Source organism: Sarcophilus harrisii, chromosome 5 (assembly GCF_902635505.1).
Source record: "Sarcophilus harrisii chromosome 5, mSarHar1.11, whole genome shotgun sequence".
Classification (NCBI taxonomy): domain Eukaryota; kingdom Metazoa; phylum Chordata; class Mammalia; order Dasyuromorphia; family Dasyuridae; genus Sarcophilus; species Sarcophilus harrisii.
In genome coordinates, this window is record NC_045430.1 from 64,102,091 (window position 1) to 64,125,594 (window position 23,504).

General features: G+C 35.4%; 1 protein-coding gene and 1 long non-coding RNA gene across 4 annotated transcripts in view; one reads left to right on the forward strand and one right to left on the reverse strand.

Moving 5' to 3' along the window:
• The window catches only part of BCL2L13 (BCL2 like 13), a 64,588-nt gene extending 41,778 nt beyond the window's left edge, over positions 1–22,810 (forward strand). For 2 of the 3 annotated variants that reach the window (XM_031939658.1, XM_031939657.1), the window contains 2 exons: positions 13,692–13,835; positions 18,872–22,810. In XM_031939658.1, the coding sequence (XP_031795518.1) occupies positions 13,692–13,835; positions 18,872–19,708 (981 nt within the window). In that variant the 3' untranslated portion in view covers positions 19,709–22,810. Of the gene's footprint in view, positions 1–9,802; positions 9,967–13,691; positions 13,836–18,871 lie in introns of those variants that run through there. The other variant, XM_031939659.1, reaches the window with a different exon arrangement.
• LOC116419445 lies at positions 2,188–3,932 on the reverse strand. The gene is made up of 2 exons (XR_004229757.1): positions 3,849–3,932; positions 2,188–2,643 (listed from the first exon to the last, which is right to left on the reverse strand). It is a non-coding gene; the product is annotated as an uncharacterized LOC116419445 (long non-coding RNA).
• Positions 22,811–23,504: the final 694 nt, after the last annotated feature.

A 23,504-nucleotide genomic window follows, 5' to 3' on the forward strand; every position in this document is an offset into this window, starting at 1 on the left:
ATTGTTCATGATTATGAATATCTAAGATTCTGAATACATGAGGATATGTGATTATGCATGGTTGAATTTTAAAAGGATGATTGAAAAGAAAGGATAGTATGATGATTACTATTGAGATGAACCAGAAAGGGCAAGTTGTTAATGATGATTGCCCATAGATGTCCAAAGAATGGGCGCCAGAGAAAAGAGAAAAAAGAAAAGCTTTGAAGATTTGTTTGCTATAGTTGCTTTGCTATATAAAGAAAAATTACTATAGTATAATGGTCAGTACCTTATAGTTTATGGTTACCACTGGGTACATTAGATCCAATGACAGTAAAACTCTATAAAAATCCTCCTGTATCACATATTCTTTTTTCTTTTAGGTTAAATTTTATTCCTGAGTAGTAATATTTTACATTGACATAGTATTAATTAACACTTCAGAGTGAGCACAGCATTGCTGGTTTCAGTTTTTCTTAAGATAATGCCCAGAACATTGTGGTGGTTGGAAGGGGATGTAAGGTAGTTATTAGAGAATTAGCTTCAATGTCAGAAGACCTGGGTTCATGAATTGCCTGTGACATGCAGGCAGACCTTAGAGCCATTATAGTTTCAGTTCCAGACCAGCACAATAAAGTGAATATCACAGTGAAGTAAAACACACAAACACTTTGGTTACCAATGCAAATAAAAATTATGTTTACGCTGCACTGTAGTGCATTAAGAGTGGGGTAGTAAAATGTTTAAAAATTCCCATTGTACATAATTAAAAAAAATTTTCTTGTTAAAAAATGTTAATCATCATCTGAGTCTACAGCGAGTCATAATTTTTTGCTGTGTGGAGGGTCTTGCCTTGATTGTTGCTGGCTGCTGGCTGCTGGCTGCTGACTGGTGGGTGGTGATTGCTGAGGGTTAGGGAGACTATAGCAGTTTCTTAAAATAAGACAATGAAATTTGCTTCATTGATTGATTATTTTACTTGAACACTTGAAGGCTATTGTAGAGTTATTAATTGGTCTGATTTCAATGTTGTTATGTGTCAGGTAATAGAGAAGCCCATGGAGAGGGAGAAAGGGGAAAGGAGGGGAATGACAGATCAATGGTGAAACAGAACACACAATATTTATTGATCAAGTTCATTGTCTTATGGAGTATAGTTTATGGTACCCCAAAACAATGACAGTAGTAACATCAAAAGATCACTTATTGCCCTAACAGACATAATAATAATGAAAAAGTTTGAAATATTGCAAAAATATCCAAAATGTGATAGACACAATGTGAGCACATGCTAGTGAAAAATGGTGCTATTTATAGACTTGCTTGACATAGGTCAATTTCTAAAAAAATGCAATATCTGCAAAGTGCAGTAAAACAAGGTATGCCTGCACCAACTCTGTAACCTCTGCAAATCATTTAGCCTCTCTTAGTGTACTGGGGAACTTTAAAAGAGTTGTTTGATGGAGAGAATTTTCTTACTGAGAGTGCCCTGCACCAATAAAATCATAGGTTCCAGACCAAAAATAATGCACACTTATATAGTGTGTATACATATCTCATTGAACCTACACAGTTTTCCTGTGTGGTAGTGGATGAAAAAGCTGAGTTTCAGCTCCCAAAAGTTTTAAGTGACTTGCTCAAGGTCATAGCAGCTAGTATTTGTAGAGTTGGGACTGAAACCTTGGCCTTCTAATTCCATATCCACTGGTGTTTTAATTGTTTTCCTAATGTTTTATCAGTCTTCATATTACCAGCTTACATTAGGGATGTTGTGGTCTCCCAACATCAGTGTATAATGAGTCATCTATATTAGATATTATATGTAAATGGATTCTATATGCCTGCGTTTGTTTCCCTTGAGTTCCATTGAATAAAGAAATATTATCTCATATGTGAATGTTTGGGATAGATTTTATAACTTTTTATAATTATAAAGGTTAAGATGAGATTGATTCCATTAAAATCCTCCACTGTTGCTGCTACTTCATCATGGTTTAGAAATGATTATGTATTCTAGAAATGGAACTTTGAACAGGCACTATCAAATTGAAGATTCTCTTGTTTCCATAAGTCCAGATAAGTTCAAGGAGATTCTTTACCAGGTTGACCACAAGTTGATGAGTTTTCTGCTAAGTCATGGAGAAGTAGAGATCTCTGTGAATGGATAGAGTAGTCCCGATGATGAAAGCATGAACTCTTGAAGTTTTAAAATGTGATTGACTTTATTGTATTGAAGCTGTTTGGTAATTAGATAAACCAGTGAACAAAAATTTTCATGGGTTTTCAAGCCTTTGTATTCTCTTTCTTTTAATCTTATTCTTTGATTAGTCATTTGTATTTATCTGTTCTGGGCATTCCTTCTTGGAAGTGACCTCAGTTATTGATTTCTATCTCTTTGTTACAACCCTATAGCTTTCTTCTTTTCCCTGTTCCCTACTTCTTCACAGTCCTCACCTTCATCATAGGTCTCCTGATGAGTCAGGAAGACTGATAAAAGGAAGTCTAGTTGATTCTTTGTCAGATAAAATATCAAGTGCACTATTTTTTGTTCATGGAGTGTTCCAATCAGTTGGACTAGACCAAACCAAGCCTTGACAGTGATATCACTCTGATGGTTCATTTCTTGATTTTAGTCCAAGATTTGTAAAGTGAGGTGGTATCCTAGAAAGACAATTGAATTTAGCATTAGAGAATCTTAGGTCATGAACCAGCTCTGTCATTAATAAAGTGGGGAAACTTCACTTTAGGTCTTCACTTTCCTCAGAGATGTTTGGATTTTCATTTCTCTTATTAATAATTGGGAGCATTCTTCATATGGTTTTGGATAGCTTATATATATATATATATATATATATATATATATGCTATATAATATATATATATTATATATATATGTATGTATTTTTTTTTTAGAAACTACTTATATATATTCTTTGACAAATCATGGGTTAGAAAATGATTCTTGTTCTTATATTTTGGCATTTTGAAAACATTTTTAGCTAGTCAGGAGAGTCCCTTTCTCTTGTTACCACTCCACATGTCATCCTACCCTTAGCAGTTCTATCGTCCTCTTCCATTGTGGCTTATGGAATTTATTGTTAACAAGTTGCTTTTCATTTTGGACCTTTTGTTTTTGAGCTCCTTTCATTTTTTGTCAGAGGTATGGTTTAGCCACAGTCAGTGCTGTATTCTGGACTACCTTCTCTGGTCCTGCCTTTATCTTGATTTATTCCCCTCCTCATTTCCCAATACTCTCCCTTGGTTCCCTCCCCTGCAACATTCACTAGGTGAAGGAGTAGGCAGGTGTCCTGCTTCTCAGTGCTACTTTCTGACCATCGACTTGGCAACTTCTTTTTGAAATTCACCCCATCCAGGTATATTACCCTATTCAGAATCTGATGGCTATTTTATAGTGTCTTTTGGGTCTTTTTCCTTCTCAGGGAGATCATTTCCTGCACATTTTTCTCTATACTACATCCTAAACTCTTATGTTTGGATACTTCAATTTATATTTTAAATCATCCTTGCTTTTTCATTCTTCAATGGGAACATATAGATGTGGCAGTCAAGGTCATGTCCTTGATTTTAGCCTTACCAACAGGTTATACTTTATAATCTACAACTCTGAATTTCCTTTATCTCAGTGGTCTTCAAAATGAGATTGTGTAGAATTAGTCTCATACTTTTATAATTATTAAAAGTTATTAAATCTGTCCCAGATTGAGTGATGAGCTGATATGAGAGGGTGTATAACCAAGCAGTGCAGTAGTGAGAAGATGGGTTAAATTCCACCCATCCCATGAGAATCAATGGGAGAACCCCAGCACCTTGTTTAACTTTTATCACTCTAATACTGTCCCACTCACCCTATTCCAACCTCTTTCCTCCTGTGCAAAGTATGAGCTCTTCAGGGAGTTTGTAACCTGAGAGAACTGTAACAGCAATGTACATCACACTGGGAAAAGCCTGTGCTCTATTATGTCATGATTGTGAGACAATCCTTCCTTTGGCTCTGAGTTCTAGAGCAGTGGGGAAAGAGTAATGTTTTTCTTGGTTTTCTTAAATTTTCACTCAGGAAGAACAGTAATGGGTCATGCTTTGCAACACAACTCTTTATCTTTCCTTCTAAAACTACCTTTCTTCTGAACTTCATTATTACTATTGAGGGTATTACTATTCTTCTACTTTACAGCCTGGGTTTACAACTCACTTTTATCCTGGACTTTCTCCAATCGTCCTGATCTTTATCTGGCCCCTGGACCCAGATGGCTCTGGAGGGGAAAGTGAGGCAGGTGAGGGCACAGTCCTCTCTCATTTAAATCCAGTACACTTGTATGTCATAGCATCACCTCCCTAATGTCCTGGTCCTCTTTGAGAATAAAGGACAAACAACAATAGCAAATACATTGCATATATTTAATCAGCTGCCAAACTTTGTTTCTTCCTCCAGAACATTTCTTGTATTTGAATTTTTTCTCTTTATTCACATTGCCATCACATCCTAGTTCAGGCATATCCTGCTTAAACTATTGTAGTAGCCTCCTCTTCTGGCCTTGGCCTGACTACTGATTGGTACAAAATGAGATCCTGGTTGACCATCTATCATTTAACAAAAAGTTGTTTACTAAATTGGAAGGAAAAAAGATTTAGCAAAGATGTCATTTGATTATGTGTAGTTTTGCTGACTTTGAATTTTCCAGGAACTCTGATTTTTATTGTTAGGTAACCAAAAAGCTGGGGCATTTAGGAGGCACAGTGGATAAAACACCAGGCCTGAAGTTGGGAAGACTCATCTTCCAGAGTTCAAATCTGGTTTCAGACACTTACTTTGGGCTGTTTCACTTTGGGTAAAAGTTACTTAACTTTGTCTGCCTCAGTTCCTTATCTGTAAAATGAACTGGAGAAGGAAATGGCAAACCATTCCAGTATCTTTGCCAAGAAAATTCTAAATGGGGCTGCAGAGATGGACTTGAGTGGAATGAATAAACCAAGAAACGATATCAGTATTTCAAGTTGATCTTCTGGACCACTTAAGTCTCAAAGATATTTTTGTTATAATTAATTTTTTTTTTTCTGAACTTAAGAAACAATTCACTCACTTATCCTCAAATGACGTTTTCCACTTATAAAATGAATATTAAAAAAAAGGTTGTATAGGGAATCATGATTCTTCTTTTATGCATAGCTTGATTTTTATAAAATGTACATATAATAAATTGAACATATTAATTTCAAGCCTTTCCTGGTTATTTTGTTCTGAACATCTATTCTCTGTTGTCCATTTTAATAACTGCTTCCATTTCATTTTATTTTTCTTTTTGGCAACATTATTGCTAACTTCCTTTCTTACCTATTTTAAGAAAATCTTTTAACAAACTAAACTATCCAGTCGTCATGCCTTAAAATATATATTTCTGCATCTCTCTTGTTAAAAGGTAACATTATGGGTCTTCTGGAGATGTGGTTGTTGGTTGTTTTCATTGGATCTAAAAGTTGTTTTTCTGATGGTATAAATCCTTGAATGATAGCACCAACCTGAATCTTTTATTCAGAAGTCCCTATGGCAGGCTTTCCTTTGTATGTCTCATACCTGTAACAGTTTAATCCTGCCTTCTCTTTTCTCCTTTTGCTGGTTGCAGTTCTTTCTGGCTCAGATCTGTGTGATTTTCCTCTGTCCTCTCTGCTTTAAGACACTTGGTTTCTCTATTTGATTCTGATATAGCTCCTCCTTTTTATACAAGTTCCTTAGATTATGACCAAGCCTTTCATAGAATAGGTAGTCTAGTTGAAGCTGCAAGGTACCCTGAGAGAAACAGGCACATGCCAGGCGAGTCAAACTACCACCACCACCATCTCTCCTGGGACCAGTGGAAATTGCCTAGGACTCCAAACCAAGAACCCTTGAATAATATAACAATGCTTCCAGACCACTACTTGCTGCTATCATCTTGTGAAAGTTGTTACCGCCCCATTTTTTGAAGATCCAGAAAAGACTTTTGCCATTGACAAATGTTTCAATATCAGAAACTGATATATCTTTGTCATTAAAAATGACATTGAAGATGAGGCTGCATGTTGTCAACCTGAATTAAAGAGAAGATAGACGATATGGCAAAAATTATGATTTTTAATTGAAGCAAGGGAGTTGTTACTGGGGTGCTACAGTAGCAAATGCGGTGGGGCTCAAGGAGGGTGTTGGATGCAGAGTTCTTAAAGGGTTAGGGCAGAGGAAGTTATACTTATAAAATGTTAGGGCATGGCTCTCACAGGAATCTGGCTGCAGTTGCAAGGAAGGTTGGAACATCCCTTTGGGTATGCTCTTTGGTAGGCTGTTTTGCATAATTACTGAAAGTCTTTAAAGAAAGTTTAAGAAGGGGAGAGTTAAATATTTACTAAGTTATTAGTTAGGTTATTAGTTTGTGGGGCAGATGGATGGGCACAGATGGATGAAAAGTAATTCTGGGGGGATATGGGGGAAGAGAGAGAGGAAGGGAAGGGAGGTAACCTCTAGTAATAGAGGGGGAGGATATTGTGTGGAAAGGCCTCCCACTCAAAGCAGTTGGGATTTGTGTGGTATGCAACTCACCCAATCTCAGAAGGCTCTCAAGGTGTAAGGAGTAGGTTTATTCTCATGAAAAGTGGGCAGTCACTCTCACCATATGGAGGAGTGAAAGTGAGGGCTCTGAGAACAGACAAAAGGGGCACTATATGATTTCCCTGACCCAATACCGACCCTTCCCACTGGCTCATCCTCATTAACTGAGAATGTCACCTTACATTCTAAACCCCAAAACTACTGCTAATGGGGAAGCAACCCATAGATTCAAATTTAAACAAAGATATTTCTTTTACTGACCCTGAGACATGTATTTTTAATGTATGAGAGATAAGGGTTGAGTCAGTCTGCTCCATATCTTCCTGTACCTGCTCCCCCACTCCATATCCTAGGAACTATTTGCCAAAGAGGAAAGATAAGGGACAATAGTTATCTGATCCCTTAGCTTAAGTTAATTTATAATTTATCCTTTGAAGAAATATCAAATTTTCCATTCAGATTTGACTTGAATTTTGAAGGCAGTCAGGGAAGTCATGCACCTAAGAGAGCCATTAAAAATAAATTAGAATATAGAATAGAAAATAGATAATCTGTTCAAGAAACAGATAGAAGTTAGTATTACTAGGTGGTAAATTATGTAGAGGGGAAGATATCTATAAAGGTAGGAAGGAGTAAAGTTGTGTAAAGCTTTAAATGCCAAATGAATTTAAAGCTCTAAACAAACAAACAAAAAAAAAAACCTCACATGGCAATTTATAACCCCATGCCCTAATTATATAAAAATTTCCCCTTTGTCTAGATTGCTTTCACAATGTTTAACTTGATTTTTTTTTCTTTTAGATTATAATTTTGGGTTTCTACAATACTGTTTTTTGTTGGAGAAATCTAGAAAACTAGTCAAAGACATTATTTAACATTTAAATTTTTGCTCTTTGTCCTTGTCTTCTTATACAGATGTTTTGTCCTTGGCTGTGAATTAAGATTGCTTTAATAAACATTTGCATTTCCTTTCCTGTTTGTATGAAACTGCTTCCATTTGGATGAGTCTTCTACAAAGTAGGATGGAGAGAATAGTTTAGTTCTTTTCTTCTGTATCTTAGAGAAAATAAAGAAAAGTTAGGTCCTGTCACATTTTTTCTTCCTTTACATTTAGTACAAGATGATGTTAGACATAGGCTAACATATGTCACACAGACATTACACTGTCTAAGTTTTGTGATAGAAAAGAATGTTTTGGCTAATACCAAAAGTTTTTCTCTTTCAGCAGTAACTAGGATAAAGTGAAATTATTAAATTTATTAGTTTATACTAAAAATCTTACCATTTTTCATTTTAAAAAAGAACATGAAATGCTGCATTCTTTTATTTATCATAGAGTTTATAAAATTTTGACATATACTCTTTAATTCTTGATCATGAAACTACATGAATATTTCATTTATTTTTGACATAGTCTGTTTTTACAAATCTATTCTTGATTGAAACTGATGTGCTATGATAGGCAGAAGCCCTGGATTCTCCAAAGTATTGAAGTTTCAGGCTCTCCCCATGTGGTCTACCAAATGTTGGAGAGGAGTTTGGATTCCAAAAGTATATTGGGGTCTTGGGCCAATGTCACAAGGTGTCTCAAAAGAATTTGTAGGCTTAGACCTTCAAATCAAGAGGCAAAGATTTTATCATGCTGCTGATAGCAGGCTAATTTAGTTTTAGCAATTAAGGGGGAAGACTTAGGTGCTGCTTTCTCTAGTGGAAATCAGTTAACCAGGGGGAAGATGCATTAACAAGTGGATGTGAGAAATAACTCTATTGGACTTGAAGTTAAAGTCTTTGATTATGTGACTATAGAGGTTGGTGTCCTATCCATTAGGATCACTTGGAATCAACACATGTCCTTTTTCATGCCAGAAACCCAAGTCCCTCCCTTGATGCTCCATTGGCTTCATAGCAGAGATCACAACTTAACAGGAGTGAATAATCTCTCCATTTGAGTGTGACTTCCACTCTTGATTACATTACTCTTCCCTTGGTGGTCACCTTATTTGGATATAGTTCAGTCCTTTCCCTATTTCTCTATTAGCTGAGTACTATCCTATCTAAAATACTATCCTATCTAATTCCCCCAGGTGACTTTAAGTCTTCTCTGATAAGTCCTTAATTCTGGTGCCCCTCTCCCCCTTGTAAATGTTCCTCCAACTCTATAATTACATATTACAAGTATTTCTTATTCTAAATCACTACTCTTAATTACATTTTCTTTTTTTGTTTTCTTTGTTGTTGTCTAAATCCTCTACTTCTTGATTACATTTTTTTTATTATTTTTTTATTTCCTTATTCTGTCCTAGAATCCTATCCTACATTTCTTGTATTTTAATTTTATTTTTCTAAATTGTTTCATTTCCCTATATTTCTCTAATTCAACATGGAAACTAATCCTCCATCTAGTTCTCACAGGGTAAGATGCCATTATATGTGGCAAGTTCTTAAAGAACTTGCTGCTATAAGGCAGATGGTTCAAAAACATAAGGCTGTGGGCTAAATTCCTAAAAAATCATTTTAGTGGGGCTTAAGGTACCATAGATAGGTTCTTTTATAAAGGAAAAATAAGGATGGGAGTTGACGTCATAACTTGGTCTTCTGATTGGATACAGTAACTGTAGGTTTTTTTCATGTGAGGAATTAGAACAAGAAAGACAACAGACGATCTAATTAAGTTCTAAGGTTCTCTTCCTGTGTTGGCATTGGGAGGAGCAAGGACAGTATAATTCAGGCTTTCTCCTGATAATGCTAGTTCTTGCTACCTGGAGTCTTTATTCATCTTCATCAAAAACAGTAGGTTTTCTAAGGGCTCTTTTAAATTATACTAGTTTCCAGGACATTGAAGCATATTTGTTTTTGTTTTTTTATATTTTAGGAAAATTTCTCAAAGAAAATTTTTTGTCATGTAGAATAATACAAGTTGATATTTTAATATTTCATCTCCGTTTGGGAAATTCTGTTCTTCAGGAGCAATTCAGTTTCTCAGTATGGCAATATACTTATATATGATTGTTGATAGCTTTCATTTCTTTTCAAAACTGCCTGTTAGAGCCTTTCATCATTTATTTGTTGTGGAGTAGCTCTTGTTTTTATGTATTTATGTGAATGTCTTTTATATCTTATATATCAGAATTTTATTGGGAAAATTTGTTTAAAAAATTTCCTCCTACCCATTGTTTTTCCTCCTTTGTAACTTGCTTTACAAGAATTTTTCAATTTTATGTAATCAAAATTAGTTATTTTATCTGTGTGATCATCTTTGTCCCTTTTTAGCTAAGAATTATCTCCCTTTCCCTTACCTCTGAAAGATATTACTTCTCTCCTCTCATTTGCAGAAGCTTCTTCTGTGACCTAAGTATTGAGTTTGGAAGTCCTGTCTCTACTTATATTAGGTAGGCAATAATACTACTGCCTTTTCCATCTATTTTACAACCTTGCCAATGCCTTTTTTGCCTTGGGCTTATGGTTTGTTTTCTTCACTTTTCTCAAAAAACCTGAGCCTGGGATAAATGAAAGCACTTATGAATCATCTGTGGCAGGAATAGATACTATACTAAAGATCTCTGTAGGTTTTGAGCCGCTACATCCATTGACCCAACAAAAACAGAACATGAATATTTAATTGATTTTTCACTGCCACAGCAGTGAGTTGAGTTTAATAGTCCACGTATTGCATTTATAAGATGCATGACTATTGATTGAAGTGAATTTTATGGTTCCAATGCTTTTTTTTTAATATGTGATTTTTAAACTACTGAATTGCCCTCTTGCTGGTTCACACTATCAGAGCAGGAGTGTCAGAGGGGCAAGATTAACAATCAGTAAAGACTTTTTTTTTTTTTTTTTAAGTATCAGGCACTATGCTAGGCTTTAGGCTACAGGAACAAAGATGAAATCTACCCTATTCTCAAAGAGTTTACATTCTGTTAGAGGAAAAAACATGGACATAACTGAGAATAAACAGGAGCATTATCAAGAGTTGGAGAGATTAGGAAAGGCTTCTTTTTAGAAAGTGGTGCCTTAAAGAAGAGATGCCTCAAGGTAAAGTGAGAGAAGGGAGTACATTCCAGGCATGACAGTTGAACAGGATAAAGAATTGGCGATAGGACATGGGATCCGGTGTGTAAGGAAGAGCAAGAACACCAATTTGGTTAAATTGTAGAGTAAAGGAAGGGGAATAATGTGTAATGAAGTTGGAAAAATAATTTGGGATTAAGTCATAAAGGGCTTTTTGATATCAAACAAAACAGTTTATATTTTATTCTAGAGTTCATTGGGAGCCACTAGACTTAATGAGTAAGGAACAATATGATCTATTCCTTTCCACATTGGCAGCTGTGTGGAAAATGGATTAGAGTGGGGAGACTTGAAACAATGATAACAATTGGAAAGTAATTCAATAGATTGTGCAAGTGATAATGAGAAACCCTGAACTAAGTTGGTAACAGTATGAGTAATTAGAAGGGGATGGATTCAAGAATATCATGGAGGTAGAGAAACAAAAAAGATTTGGCAACAGATGAGATGTGGGATGTAGGAGAATGAGAGTTTGATCTTGAGGTTGAGGATCCTTGATACTGGAAAAAATGGTTGTGACTCCTACCTAATAGTAAAGTTTGTGAGAAGAGTTGATTTTAGGGAGAAGATGCTGACACATTAAGTTTGATAAGGAGTATTCATGTGGCAATGTCTTATAGAGAGATATAGGACTCAAGGTCAGGATAGATATGAAGACTTGCTCTCCATTGGGCATAATCTGGATGGAAATGATAATTTAATCCATTGAAGATGATCCATTCCATGATTAGATTGAAGGAATGTTTCTAAAAGCCAGAAGACTGATAATCATCTATCCGAGTTTTTAGAGGGAGGAATTCCAGCTTAGAGTGAGAAGTTGGACAAAATATCGTCTAAAGACTCCTCAATATATTACAATAGAAGGGATATTGGATTTCCAGTTAGGATATGTGCTCAAATTTTAGCCCTTTCATTTCTTCTGTAATTATTTTGTAAATTCAGTCATGTCTTTTTCTTTGTTGTCTCATTTGGGTTTTTCTTGGCAAAGATACTAGAGATTTGCCATTTCCTTCTCTACCTCATTTTACAGATGAGTATACTGACATAAACAAGGGTCACATCTAGGATGCATCTAAGACCAGATTTGAACTAAGAAAGATGAGTCTTCTTGACTCCAGATCCCAGGACTTCATTATTTACTGTAACATTTAGCTGCCCCTTTCTAAGTTGTTTAACCTTTCTGGACCTGGATTTCCTCATTTGTAAAACTGAGAAAGTTTTAACTAATTGTTTTCTGACTTTCTTTTTTAGTTCCAAATCTAGGATCCTAACTATAAATGAAAAAGATGATTATTTGTTTAAATCCCTTTTCAACTGGACAATCTTAATTTTTAAAAAAATTATTTTCCTTTTCTAAAGGGCAGGTCAGCCAAGTAACACAATGGATAGCTTGTTGATGTCAGAAAGACCAGCGTTTAAATCCTGCCACAGACAATGTCTGTGTGACTCTAGGCCTCAATTTCTTCATCTGTAAAATGTTGATAATAATAGTACATCGTATTATAAGGATCAAATCATAACATGTAAAATACTTTGCCAACCTTAAAGTGCTCTGTAAATGCTGGCTGTTAATGATAGAAGAGAGCGATAGACGTTCTTAACTTGGTGATTTTATTTGTAATAGAATTTAGAACTAGAATATAATCTAGATTCAACTCTTTTTATAGTTGAGGATACTTCAACTTAAAAAAGTTAAAAAAGTTATTTGCCCAAGACAATATGGTGGTAGCAGAGCCAAGATTTAAACTTGAGTCCAAGTCTAATACTCTTTCCATTACCATACACTATAGAAATAGTATACATTTTACATAGGGTGGGATGATTTTCCTGTAAGGAGGACTAATGACCAAACTCTGGATTTGGTTGATCTGGGGTATCATGGCCATTAAAAAAAAAAAAAAAAAAAAAAAAAAAACAGCCTCCTAGAAGTTGGTGATCCTAAGATCTGGTAGAATTTCCTATTTCTCTTCAAGATGTCCTTTTGAGGCTATGTTGCTGCTGTGGCAAATGCAGACAAATGTAGAGGGGAACAAAATTTATATTTAGTAATTATCCTTCAGGCCTTTATTATGAGTTTTTTCATTGCATTTTATGGTCCCCCAGTGTTTCATTGCATTTCAATTCTAAGCCTAAATTACTGGGTCCAAATAAGGATTGATACAGAATATTTAATATTAATTTTCAGGTTTGAATCACAATGACTTTGTGGTTGAAATGGGAAGAGTAATGTGGAAACAAAAGCTTTGATAATTGGGTAGCCAAAGTCTGGTACCTTGTGACTAGAGAGCTCATGAGTTGCCCTTTAAATGAATAAGAAGGAAGGTCCTTCACTCACCCTGTGATAGTAACAAAATGGGTGCTTAAAGAGTTTGATATGCAGATTGAAAAATTGTAAAAACCAATATGGAGGCAGTTAAGTGACATGGTGGGCTAGAGCATCCACCCTTGGGTTCAAATTTGGCCTTAGACATTTATTACTTGTATCACTCCAGCAAGTCACTTAATCCAGATTGTCTTTCCTTCCCTTCCCCCCAAAAAAACTCCCCAAACCCTAATATCTACTAGTTCTTACCAACAATTTTAGAAAAATTGGATCATTAACATAAGAAAAATGAAAACAAAATATCTCTGTGCATTTAGCTATTGAAGACAGTTGAGGTTTCTGAAGGGAAAGAACACTGCTGAGGAAAAGCATCTCCTTTCTCATGGAGGTTATACTAGACTGGATGCTGAGGATATAAAAATAAAAAAAGAATTCCTGCTTTTAGATAATTGTCATTCTGTTATAAATACAATTTTATTTTTGTAATTCATCTTCAAGAGTACACCTAAGACATACACAAGACTATACTCTCTATTTTAAAAACATGTCTATTTTCTCAGGACACTCCTATTAGAGATTGATTATTAGCTTATTTTCTCTGTTGTAGAGAAATTTGCTCCGATATATACCTCTATAGTCAGCTTTTTCCTGATAATTAATACTAAAAAATTATTTTCAAATTTCAAATTTTATTTTTCTCTCTTCTTTTTCTTGAAGGTTTTGGTGCCTCTGATTCTACTACAGCAAATACTGATGGAGTTGACAAGACGAGGACAGGATCCCCTTAGTTCATTGATAGAGTTTGGTGTGACGTATCTGGAGGATCATGCTGCAAATTATATAATTCAGCAAGGCGGATGGGTAAGGTTGGGCTATAGATTGCTATTTTCAAGAGTATCTTAAATATGATTTCTCATAGCTTTATGAGAAATAAAGCTCTTTACATTCTCATCCTTTTCTCCATAACTTACCAATAGAATTTGAATGTCTCTAGGTTCCTTTAAACATTAAAAACTGACTATCCTACCTTGCTCTTGAAAGACCAAATGGCCAGGATGATCCTTCTTGATCAATTCATAAGCTGAGGAACTAAGCAGATTCTTTGGATAATTAATTAATTACAGACAATAAAAGAATATTCATTGGAGGATTGAACAGGAATTTCTTTGTGGAGCATTCCTCATCCTACCTTTATCATCTCTGTTTAGTTCTTCTCTTAAAAAAATATGGCTGGTTCATGCATTCAAAGGATGCTGTTTCCTTAATATGTTGTATTCTGAGTAAGTTAGAATTTAGCCTTGGAGTCTTGATATTAATGGCTTAGATTCTTAGGAGGCATATTATATGCCATATTAAAAAACTTATATGGGAAGGATATGTATTGAAATGAGTCTTAACTGGGAAATAGTTATCTTAGATCAATTATGTTTTTTATATACCTTCAGAAACATCTATTCTTGCTTACTGTTCCTTGTAGGTAACCAGATTTCTGTTACTGTCAGATTGGTAAGGAAAAGATTTCTGATATATTAACACTGAATGATTGAGGGAAATAAAGTAAAATCTTATTAATTTGAAGTTTAAGGTAAATTGGACAAAGAGCGGGTTGAAATTTACCTTTATACTATCAATGAAAAAAGGAGTTATTTTCCCCCTGGCATACCAAAGCCATGACTAAGAAGCACCTGAAGCAAATGTTTGTCCCACAGGCATTGAGAATGCCTGTTTGAATAGTTCAAAAGCTGACCAAAGTGTTTATTCTCAGGCTATCTACAGCTCTCACAACTAGGGAAGTACCTTCTATTTATCATCTTTCACAACTGATCCAGGTACACTGACAGGAGGATAAGCTTAAGATATGCATGTATTGGTTCAAAAAGCTTGATGACAGGGTCCACATGGACATGACCTGCTCTTACTTTCTTCATGGATGTCATCAGCATTGAGAAGAATAGTTACCATTTCTGTCTAGTGACAGTAAGGACCATTTTTCTGTTCATTGTCACAATTGAGGAAGCAAAATACAAATTGTAAAACTGAGAAAAACTTGTGAGCACAAAGGCTAGTCTCCCTCTACTCATCCATATACTTGCACCATCTGCTGCCCATAGTCACCAAATAGAATAGTAGATAAATGTTTACATGTCACAGTGAGTTTTTTCTTGCCAAATAAAGATCTCATAATGTGCTTTAAAAAGGGGGGAAAAATGGATTTTTTAAAATGTAAATGGATTTATTTAAACCCACAAAAGTTCAAGAGTCATTATCACATCTCAAACTATATTCTAAAGTAGTAATCCTTTAAACTAAATAACATTAGTTAAAAAATAGAAAAGTTAACCAGTACAACAGATTAAATAAATAAGACTCAAAAACAATCATAGTACTGTGTTTTATAAATTTTAGAGCATCAGCTACTGATTTACAAATGTTTAGACATTTCCCAATTAATGATCACCCTGTAACAGACTTTCGGTGTGGCTAAAATTGCTAGGAATATTGTTGGAAGGCAATTGAGCAAAAATGAATGTTAGATCTGGAGCTTCTGCCATGTAGTAAAATAAGCTCCAAAAGGATAAATGACTTAAATAAAAAAATAATTTTTTTCTTACTGTATCTGCAATTTCATCATTGAAGGGAGCTCCTAGTGAGGAATTGTCCACATCAGTACAGAGCAACATTTTCTCAAACTTAGAGTCAATGAGAATTACCTGGAGCACCTGGAGATAGTGTAACTTTCCCAAGCTCACACATGTGGCTAGAATAGGCCACTGTAGGGAATAAAATTTTGTTCACATTTGTGACTAAACAGAGAAGTCTTAGCTAAACAAGATGAAGAAGCAATCATAGAAAACGTAATACTCCAAGTACATAGAAGATATAATGCTCCAAATCATTAGTATTTGAGGTCTGCAAACTAAAACAACTTTGAAGTTTATCGATTCCATCAAATTGACAACAATGTCAAGAGGTGAAAAGGGGAGTTCTAAGAATTGTGGGAGTTGTTGTCAGAAATGGCTAACCAAATTGTAGTATATGAATATAATGAAATATTGTGTTATGAGAAATGATAGATTCAGAAAAACACATATGAATTAATTCAGAGTGAAATGAACAACGAAGGGGGGGGGGAAGAGAGAGGGAAGAGAGGGGAAGGGAGAGAGAGAGGAAGGGAGGGAGGGAGAGAGATTTTGGGAGGGAAGGAAATGGAATTTTAAGGAAATAGAGATTTTCTTAGCATTCCTTTTGAAAAAATGAGAGAGGTAAATAAAAAAATTTGAATATAAACACAGGAATCAGTAGAAACATTAAAAAATAAATGCATTTAAATAATTTGTAAGGCCTATACAAGGAAGAAGTTTTTGCATTTTCATAGGAGTAAAAAAACAAGTGCCTCCTTTTAATATAATGCCATCATGGGTCAGAGAGTGATTTAAATAAAACAAAGGACTTCAGAGGGTTCTGTAATATTTTGATAATCTTAAAATAAGGACAAAAAAAGCAGTGCACTAGAGAAGAAAGTGCAAGAGGAGGGACTTACTATTAAAGTATTTTGAATGGGCTAATAGAAGACTAGAGATACGTGATGGAGCAGGTTATACATTTTCATCTGAATTAGAAAAAGTGTAGAAAAAAACATGCATGTGTGCACACACACATGGACAATGTGTTATAGAAATACATTGAATTTAACAGAGAAACAGGAGGGAATGGGGAAGGAGATGGGAAAGTAAGAGTAGACTGATAAGTAGACTGATAGTTTAATCATAAGCAGAACAAACTTTAATCTTGTGCATGAGGGAGATTTAAAAGGAAGAAAAGAGGGTAAGAAACTGATTGGTATTTGGGCAAAGGGAAAAAAGAGAGGCAGGAAAATAAGATCACAAGTAATGTGCACACTCATTCACTCATACTTGTGTAAGGGGATAGAAGGGAAATAGAGGGGGAAAAGTATAAGAGAATAACATGGAAAAATGCATAATTATCATCACAATTGCCAAGAAAGCAGATGCCAACATTCTAAGAAACTCAATTAAAACATTGAGAATTTTTCTCAGTGAATTAGAGAATTAAGATAAGGAGCTGAAGCAAAGTCTTAACGCTGTAGCTAAACTAATAAAAAGCAGGGGGTAGCAGTTATGATGTCAGATAAGTAGAAAGTGACAATAGACTTGGTTGAAAGCTAAACAGGAAAAGTACATTGTGCTTAAAAGTATTATTATAGAGTAATATCAATGTTTAACATACGTTATAGCATCTAAATGCCTAAAGAAAGTTAAATGACTTGGAGGGAAAATAAAACAGGAGAATCATAATGATGGACTTTTACTCCTTTCAGAATTAGGCAGGTCTCATAGAAAAAATGGAAACATATTAAAGACAAAAATAGAATTTTAGAAAAATTAGATATGATAGCTCTCTAATGATTATTGAATGGGAACAAAATCACAGTGATAGTTCCTTATGAACTGGAAACCAAGAGATACTTATTTAACAGGGAATGACCAAATAAATTTTGGTATATTGATGTGATGGATTATTTTGCCAAAAGAAATGATGAAATAAAATGGTTTCAGAGAACCCTGAGACCAGAGTGAAGTGAATAGTAGCAGGAGATTAATTTATATGATGACAACATTTTTAACATAAACAACTTAGGAGTCTGATCAATGCAGTGGTTACTGTAATCTCTGTCACTTTTTAAACAAATGATTCCACATTGTTCTCCAGAATAATTGGAACCAATCACAGCTTCACCAGTCTGGGTTGAGGGAGATTTTTTTTTTTTTAATTTTCTTTTGGATTCTTATTGTTTTAGATTATAGCAGCAGCTCCAGTTGCTTTATCTTTGGTTCATAATTTCTGTTTTGGAGAGGTTTGAGAGGTCATGGCTAGAGATCTGAAAAAAATATTGAGTTTGCTTTCTGGTGGCGCACATGACCTACCAGAGTTGAAATTTGAATTCAGATCCTCTACTTCCAAATTTAATGCTCTTTGACTGTATGGGAGGAGGATGGGAGGGAAGGGGGAAGGGCTCCAGATAGAAGTACACATTAAATAGATACTAAATAATTTCTGGGATCTGAAGCACTAGCAGCTTTGGGGATTAAGATGGGCCTGGTCTAGGCAGTATAAATGGAGTCTTGAAGAAAGCCTAGAATTTTGAAAGGCAAAAGGAAGTATATTCTAGGCTTGGGGAGACAATCAGTGGAAAGGCAGTGAGACAGGAACTGAGATGTTGACTGTAGAGATCAATTCATATAGGCCAGTTAAATTTGGAAAATTAGATTGGAACCAGCAGAGAGCATTGCATGCCAAACAGAGGCAAGACTGTAAAGCCCAAAGGACCTTAAGATCAATTGGAAAGGAAGACAATAATGCCAAATATTCTTCCATCCCACTTGGAAGGATTAAAATTGGTGACTTCCATCTCATCCAAGTGCTATAAATAGTCATGTCCCTCTTCTCAATTGGCATCTCTGATAAGAACTTGATGACCTGGGGTCATAAGGAGAGGCAGGTAAAAGGGAAGGAAGGGGTGATAGGTCCCTAACTCCTGGCTGCTTCATGGGGTTTTTCCCATACTGGTTTAAAAATTGATATAATAGAGGCTAAATATGAGTCAGTGTGCTAATAATGCAGAGAGTGTTGAATTTAGAATCAGGTACTCTTTAGTTCAGTTCCAGACTCTTGTCACTTACTAGCTATAGCTATCAAGTCATCTGTAAAATGATGATAATAAGAACCAGATTCCTGTGAAGATCATATGAGATTAATGTGTAAAATGCATCCTAGACCTTGGAGTGCTATATAAGTTTGAGCTACTTGGAATTTAGGAAGGAAATATGAAAAATAGTTTTTAATCTTTGTTTACTTGGCTTATTCTTCTTCATCAGGGCACTGTCTTTAATCTGGAGTCAGAAGAGGAGGACCCTGGAATTATTGCGGAGGACAGCAATGATATTTACATTCTAACCAGTGACAATTCTGCACAGGTCACGCCTCCGGAATCTCCAACTGTGACCACTTCCTGGCAGTCAGAAAGCTTACCTGTTTCTCTGTCAGCAAGCCAGAGCTGGCATACAGAAAACTTACCAGTGTCCTTGGGGCCTGAGTCCTGGCAACAGATCGCTATGGATCCTGAAGAGGTTAAGAGTTTAGATAGTAATGGTGGTGGGGAAGAAAGAAGTGAGAACAACTCTTCTAATTCTGATATTGTGCATGTGGAGAAAGAAGAAATACCAGAGGGGATAGAAGGGATAGTGTCAGCTCCTCTGGTACTACAGGTACAAGAAGGGTTTCAGGGTACCCCCACCCTCTTGCTTTCAGATACCACTGCCACTTCCTTGTTAGAGATGGAACAGGTCACAGAGACTGCTGCTGGTGAAAAAACTAGCCCTGCCACATCTTCATTTGTAGAACTTGAAGAAGAGGAGATCAGAGCAGCAAAGGAGAAGTCGGTTGGACAGCAGTTCCCCAAGCCACGTCAGCCTTCTTTGACATCGACCTCCCAAACTGGTGAAGGGGTACCTACCCCAGAGCTGAAGAAAATACTGCCTCAGGAGGGAGAGCGAAAAATAAAGGAGAGCCTTTCCGAAGCCACATCCCCTGCTGCAGAAGAGAAGCACATTTTGTTACCAGAGGGCAAATCTATCCTGCTTTATGGTGGTGCTGCTGCTGTCGCCATGTTGGCAGTGGTGGTTGGAGTGGCTCTGGCATTGAGAAAGAAATAGCACATTGCATGAGGGCAAGGAAAGCAAAAAGATGACTACATTTGGATTTGGAGTGAAGTTACTGATAACAAAGTCCGTAAGATGTGTGTTCTTCCTGTGGATTCAGACACTGTAAGCATGAAAGATAAGGGCTAATTCAGTGGAATCTGAAATGGGAATTCCTGGGGGCGAAAGAATTAAGTGGCAGACCACATAAGCAACTGGCCTGTCTGCTGTTAACCCCCTGAAATTTCTAGTTTTCTTAAGGTACTGGCTGTTGTTGCAGCCACACAAATTCATCCCTTCTCCTTTCCCTACTTCCTCTGTTCTGTAGCATGAGGGAGCCCTCCCCTTATGTTTCAGCTGCCTCTCAGGTACTGCACTGCTCCTTTTCATCCCCAAATTTCTTCTAAGTCCCCATGGGAGAGTGCTTGCTCTATACCTCTGCTCTTACCAGTCAAGTCCCCAAAGCTATCTACAGCTCTGCCTTGTAAAGATGCTGCCTTTAGAACTCTTAAAAAAAACTATCCCCAAACCAGAGATACCTAGGGTTCCTTATGCAGTTAAAGTATAGGGCAAATCATTGTTGATCAGAATGAGAAATTTCAGTCTTACTTGGAGATCGAGGGTCAGACCTGTTGACTTGCTCTGGTTCCTTTTTAATAATCATTCTGTTCACCTTTCTGGTTGTTTTTCTCAGTGATGGAATCAACTCTACTGTCACTTGTCTGTGACTTTGCTTTTTTCATTTGCTGATTGTCTTTTTACTAGATGTCTAGCTCCTCCTGACAGATCACAATTCATTGTGATGAGGATTGCTTATGGAGCCACCTAACAATTTGTTAAATATAGAAAGTCATTTATATTTTGTTGAAGTCAATCTAGAAACTTGGGGAACCTGTCAAATAAAGACTAAGGCCTACTCTGAGGTATTAATTTGACTTGAATGTTCCAAGATGGTGTCACTATAATCTTGGTTTCTTCATTCTTCCTAATAAAGTGATATAAGCCAAAAAGGAAATCAAAGCAGTGGTTCCCAGTCAGTGAAGTTAGTTTTTATTCAATACAATCTCTTTCCCATCTCTTTGTCAGTGTTTTAAATTCCTTCCCCAAAAGAGGGCTAGAACTATATTGTTTCATGCTTTTAAGGTCACAGTGTCATTACGCAGATGACACATGCCAGATGCAAAAAGTTATTTCACACTCAAAAGAAAATGTAAATCACTTTTTTCGATTTTGTAATTTGTAATAAAATTAATTTGAAAAGATACCTAACTAAAACCAATCACATAAACCTTCATGTTTTATATGTACTTTATTTTTGCATTTCTTTTCATTTAAAAAAAATATTCTTCCTAGAGCAATATTGTTTCTTAGTGGGTCAAGAAATTAACCAAAAATGTGTCTAACTTATGTCGTTTTATAGATGCAATGTATTGTCGTTCCTGAGATTTGCTTAGGGTTTTATATTCTCTGAGCTTAAGCGTAATTTAAGAAATAGCCAGAATTAACACAATTAAGAATGAATTAAGAACCAGAAAATTCCTTGAACACTACTATTCTTTGAGGTAGTGGCAGTCAGATTTGGCTTGTGTACTTTTTAACTTCTGCATCTTGAGTTTGTCTTTTTAATCCTAATGCCTCCTGATGACTTATAATAATGAAGAGGACTGATTAGTTTATCTTGACTTTCTTTTTTAATAGTAAAATAAAATTCTCCCTTCTTAAAATAATTTTTAAAACCGTGGGTTTCAAAACCCAGTGGTTGGTGATGAATACATAAAAGAGGCACTAATAAAGGCAAACCCAGGTTTTTGAGCTTTTAATTAGGGGAATTTTATGAGCTGCTTATTTATGTGTGCTTGCTTTCTTTTCCTTTCAAGAAAGAGATAAGAAAGAAGAGGAGCCTAAAAAAGTGATTATTTCAGTTATAACATTATGAGTTCATTATGTTTGCTTTTCCTTCTGTTGGACCCAAGCAGTTTTTTTTTTTTTTTTTTTTTTTTTTTGCCAAATTTGTTGTATATATTAAATACAATTTCCTTGCCTCACCCCTTAACTTCCTAAGACCCTTTTTAGTTCTTGGGTAAGGTAGGATAGACTTCTTATGTATTAATGTTTCCATTATCCTTTTGACTCGCTAAATCAAAATTAAAATGAAGATTTAAGGAAAATTTAATTGGTTTGTAGAAACCATCTTTTTAATATTTAGACATCTTTTCTTGTTTACCCTGTTTTTAAAAGGGTGCTCCATTCTTTGGAATATTGAAGAATACATGTTTTTAACTTCAGTTTTCTATTGCCGGTTTGGATGGAATATATATCTTCTTAATAATTTATTTTAACACTCAGTAAAGAGCCAGGCTAAAAATAAGAATTTTATCCTTTTTTGGGGGCAAACAAGGTTTTCTTCCATAGAGCCCTTTTCCTGCCATACTGCAGGATATTCTGAGGGTGCTAAATTAATAATAGTTGTTTTTGTTTTAATGATATTTATGGGGAAATAAACACTTCTGGGGGGGGGAGGGAAAGAAGAGGGAAGGATAGGAATACAAGTGTTAACCATTTCTTTCACAGATTTTCCACACTTAGACATCTAAATCCTAGGTATGTTCTATGTGCCATTTATTTTTAACATAATCCTGGTAAATTCAATCACTGATAGGATAGTTTATTTTTTTTTTCCCCTCAGCAGAATAAACTAAGGACATAGTTGTCTTGATTTCTATTCTATGTTCTTTTGCAGATTTACTCTGACAAATAATTTCATTGATCTCTCCTCCAGTTTCCTCTTATATAAAATAACTTTAATAGTTGATTCATGTTTATTTTCTGAAGATTATGTGTGAAACAGTATAATAGTATTATTAATCTTCAGAGATTTCTAGCATTTTCTGTTAGAAACTTTATAAAAATTAAAGGTCATCTTATAAAATTTCTAGGGCACCTTTCCCTTATTCCTTTCTGTGGTAACCAACCTCATGACTTTCCTCTTCTCAAATCACCATGTTTGAATCTGCAAGAATTGGAGTTGCTGATGACAATTATATCACGACTTTCTGAGACCTTCAAAAAGCAATTTGGGAGGTTGAGCATTTTTTCACTAGATTCATTCTCACTTTATTGTCCACAAAAAAGCATATTTACCCATAATAATTATCTTGTCAATTATTAATCATCAAATTCTCATTTGATGTTAGGAATTATATATTCTTTCCTTTCTTTTGGAGTGTCAGGTTCCACTTTTCAATGTGAAATCCCTCTCTCTCACCCACCACCATCCATTGATGAAAAAAGTTGATCTCTGATATAACTGGCCAATGTTAATAGGATATACTTTGTTCCATGTGAGAATTGCTTTTCCTGTAAGGTTGTGTGCATGTTCATGTTCCTGATTGTAAACTAACACTGGGCTTCAGTTAATGAGGGAAAAGAGAGGCAAGCTGTAAAGCTTTTTTCTCCACAGTTATTTAAGATTTTGCCCATATATGCCAAAAATCTAGTAGGAGCAAGAGCCTCTCTCAGAGATGGAACTGTAGAAAACATCAGGGGAATATATTCTGTTTGGCTTTCTGATCTGAAATTTTGTGTAATATCAAGGAGAGAGTTTTCATCTGTTAAAAAAAAAAAGAGACTTGGTCTAGATTCTGCTCACCCTTCTAGTTCTAAGTCTTGTGATCCCTGATGTGGCTTATTGGAAAGAGACTAAGAGATATCAGGTACTAGTGTAAGAAAGTTATTATCTTTTTTTAATTAGTTCCCTTGGTTTGTAGATTACGAATGAGCTTACACTTAAGTGCTTTTATATCTTAGGAGC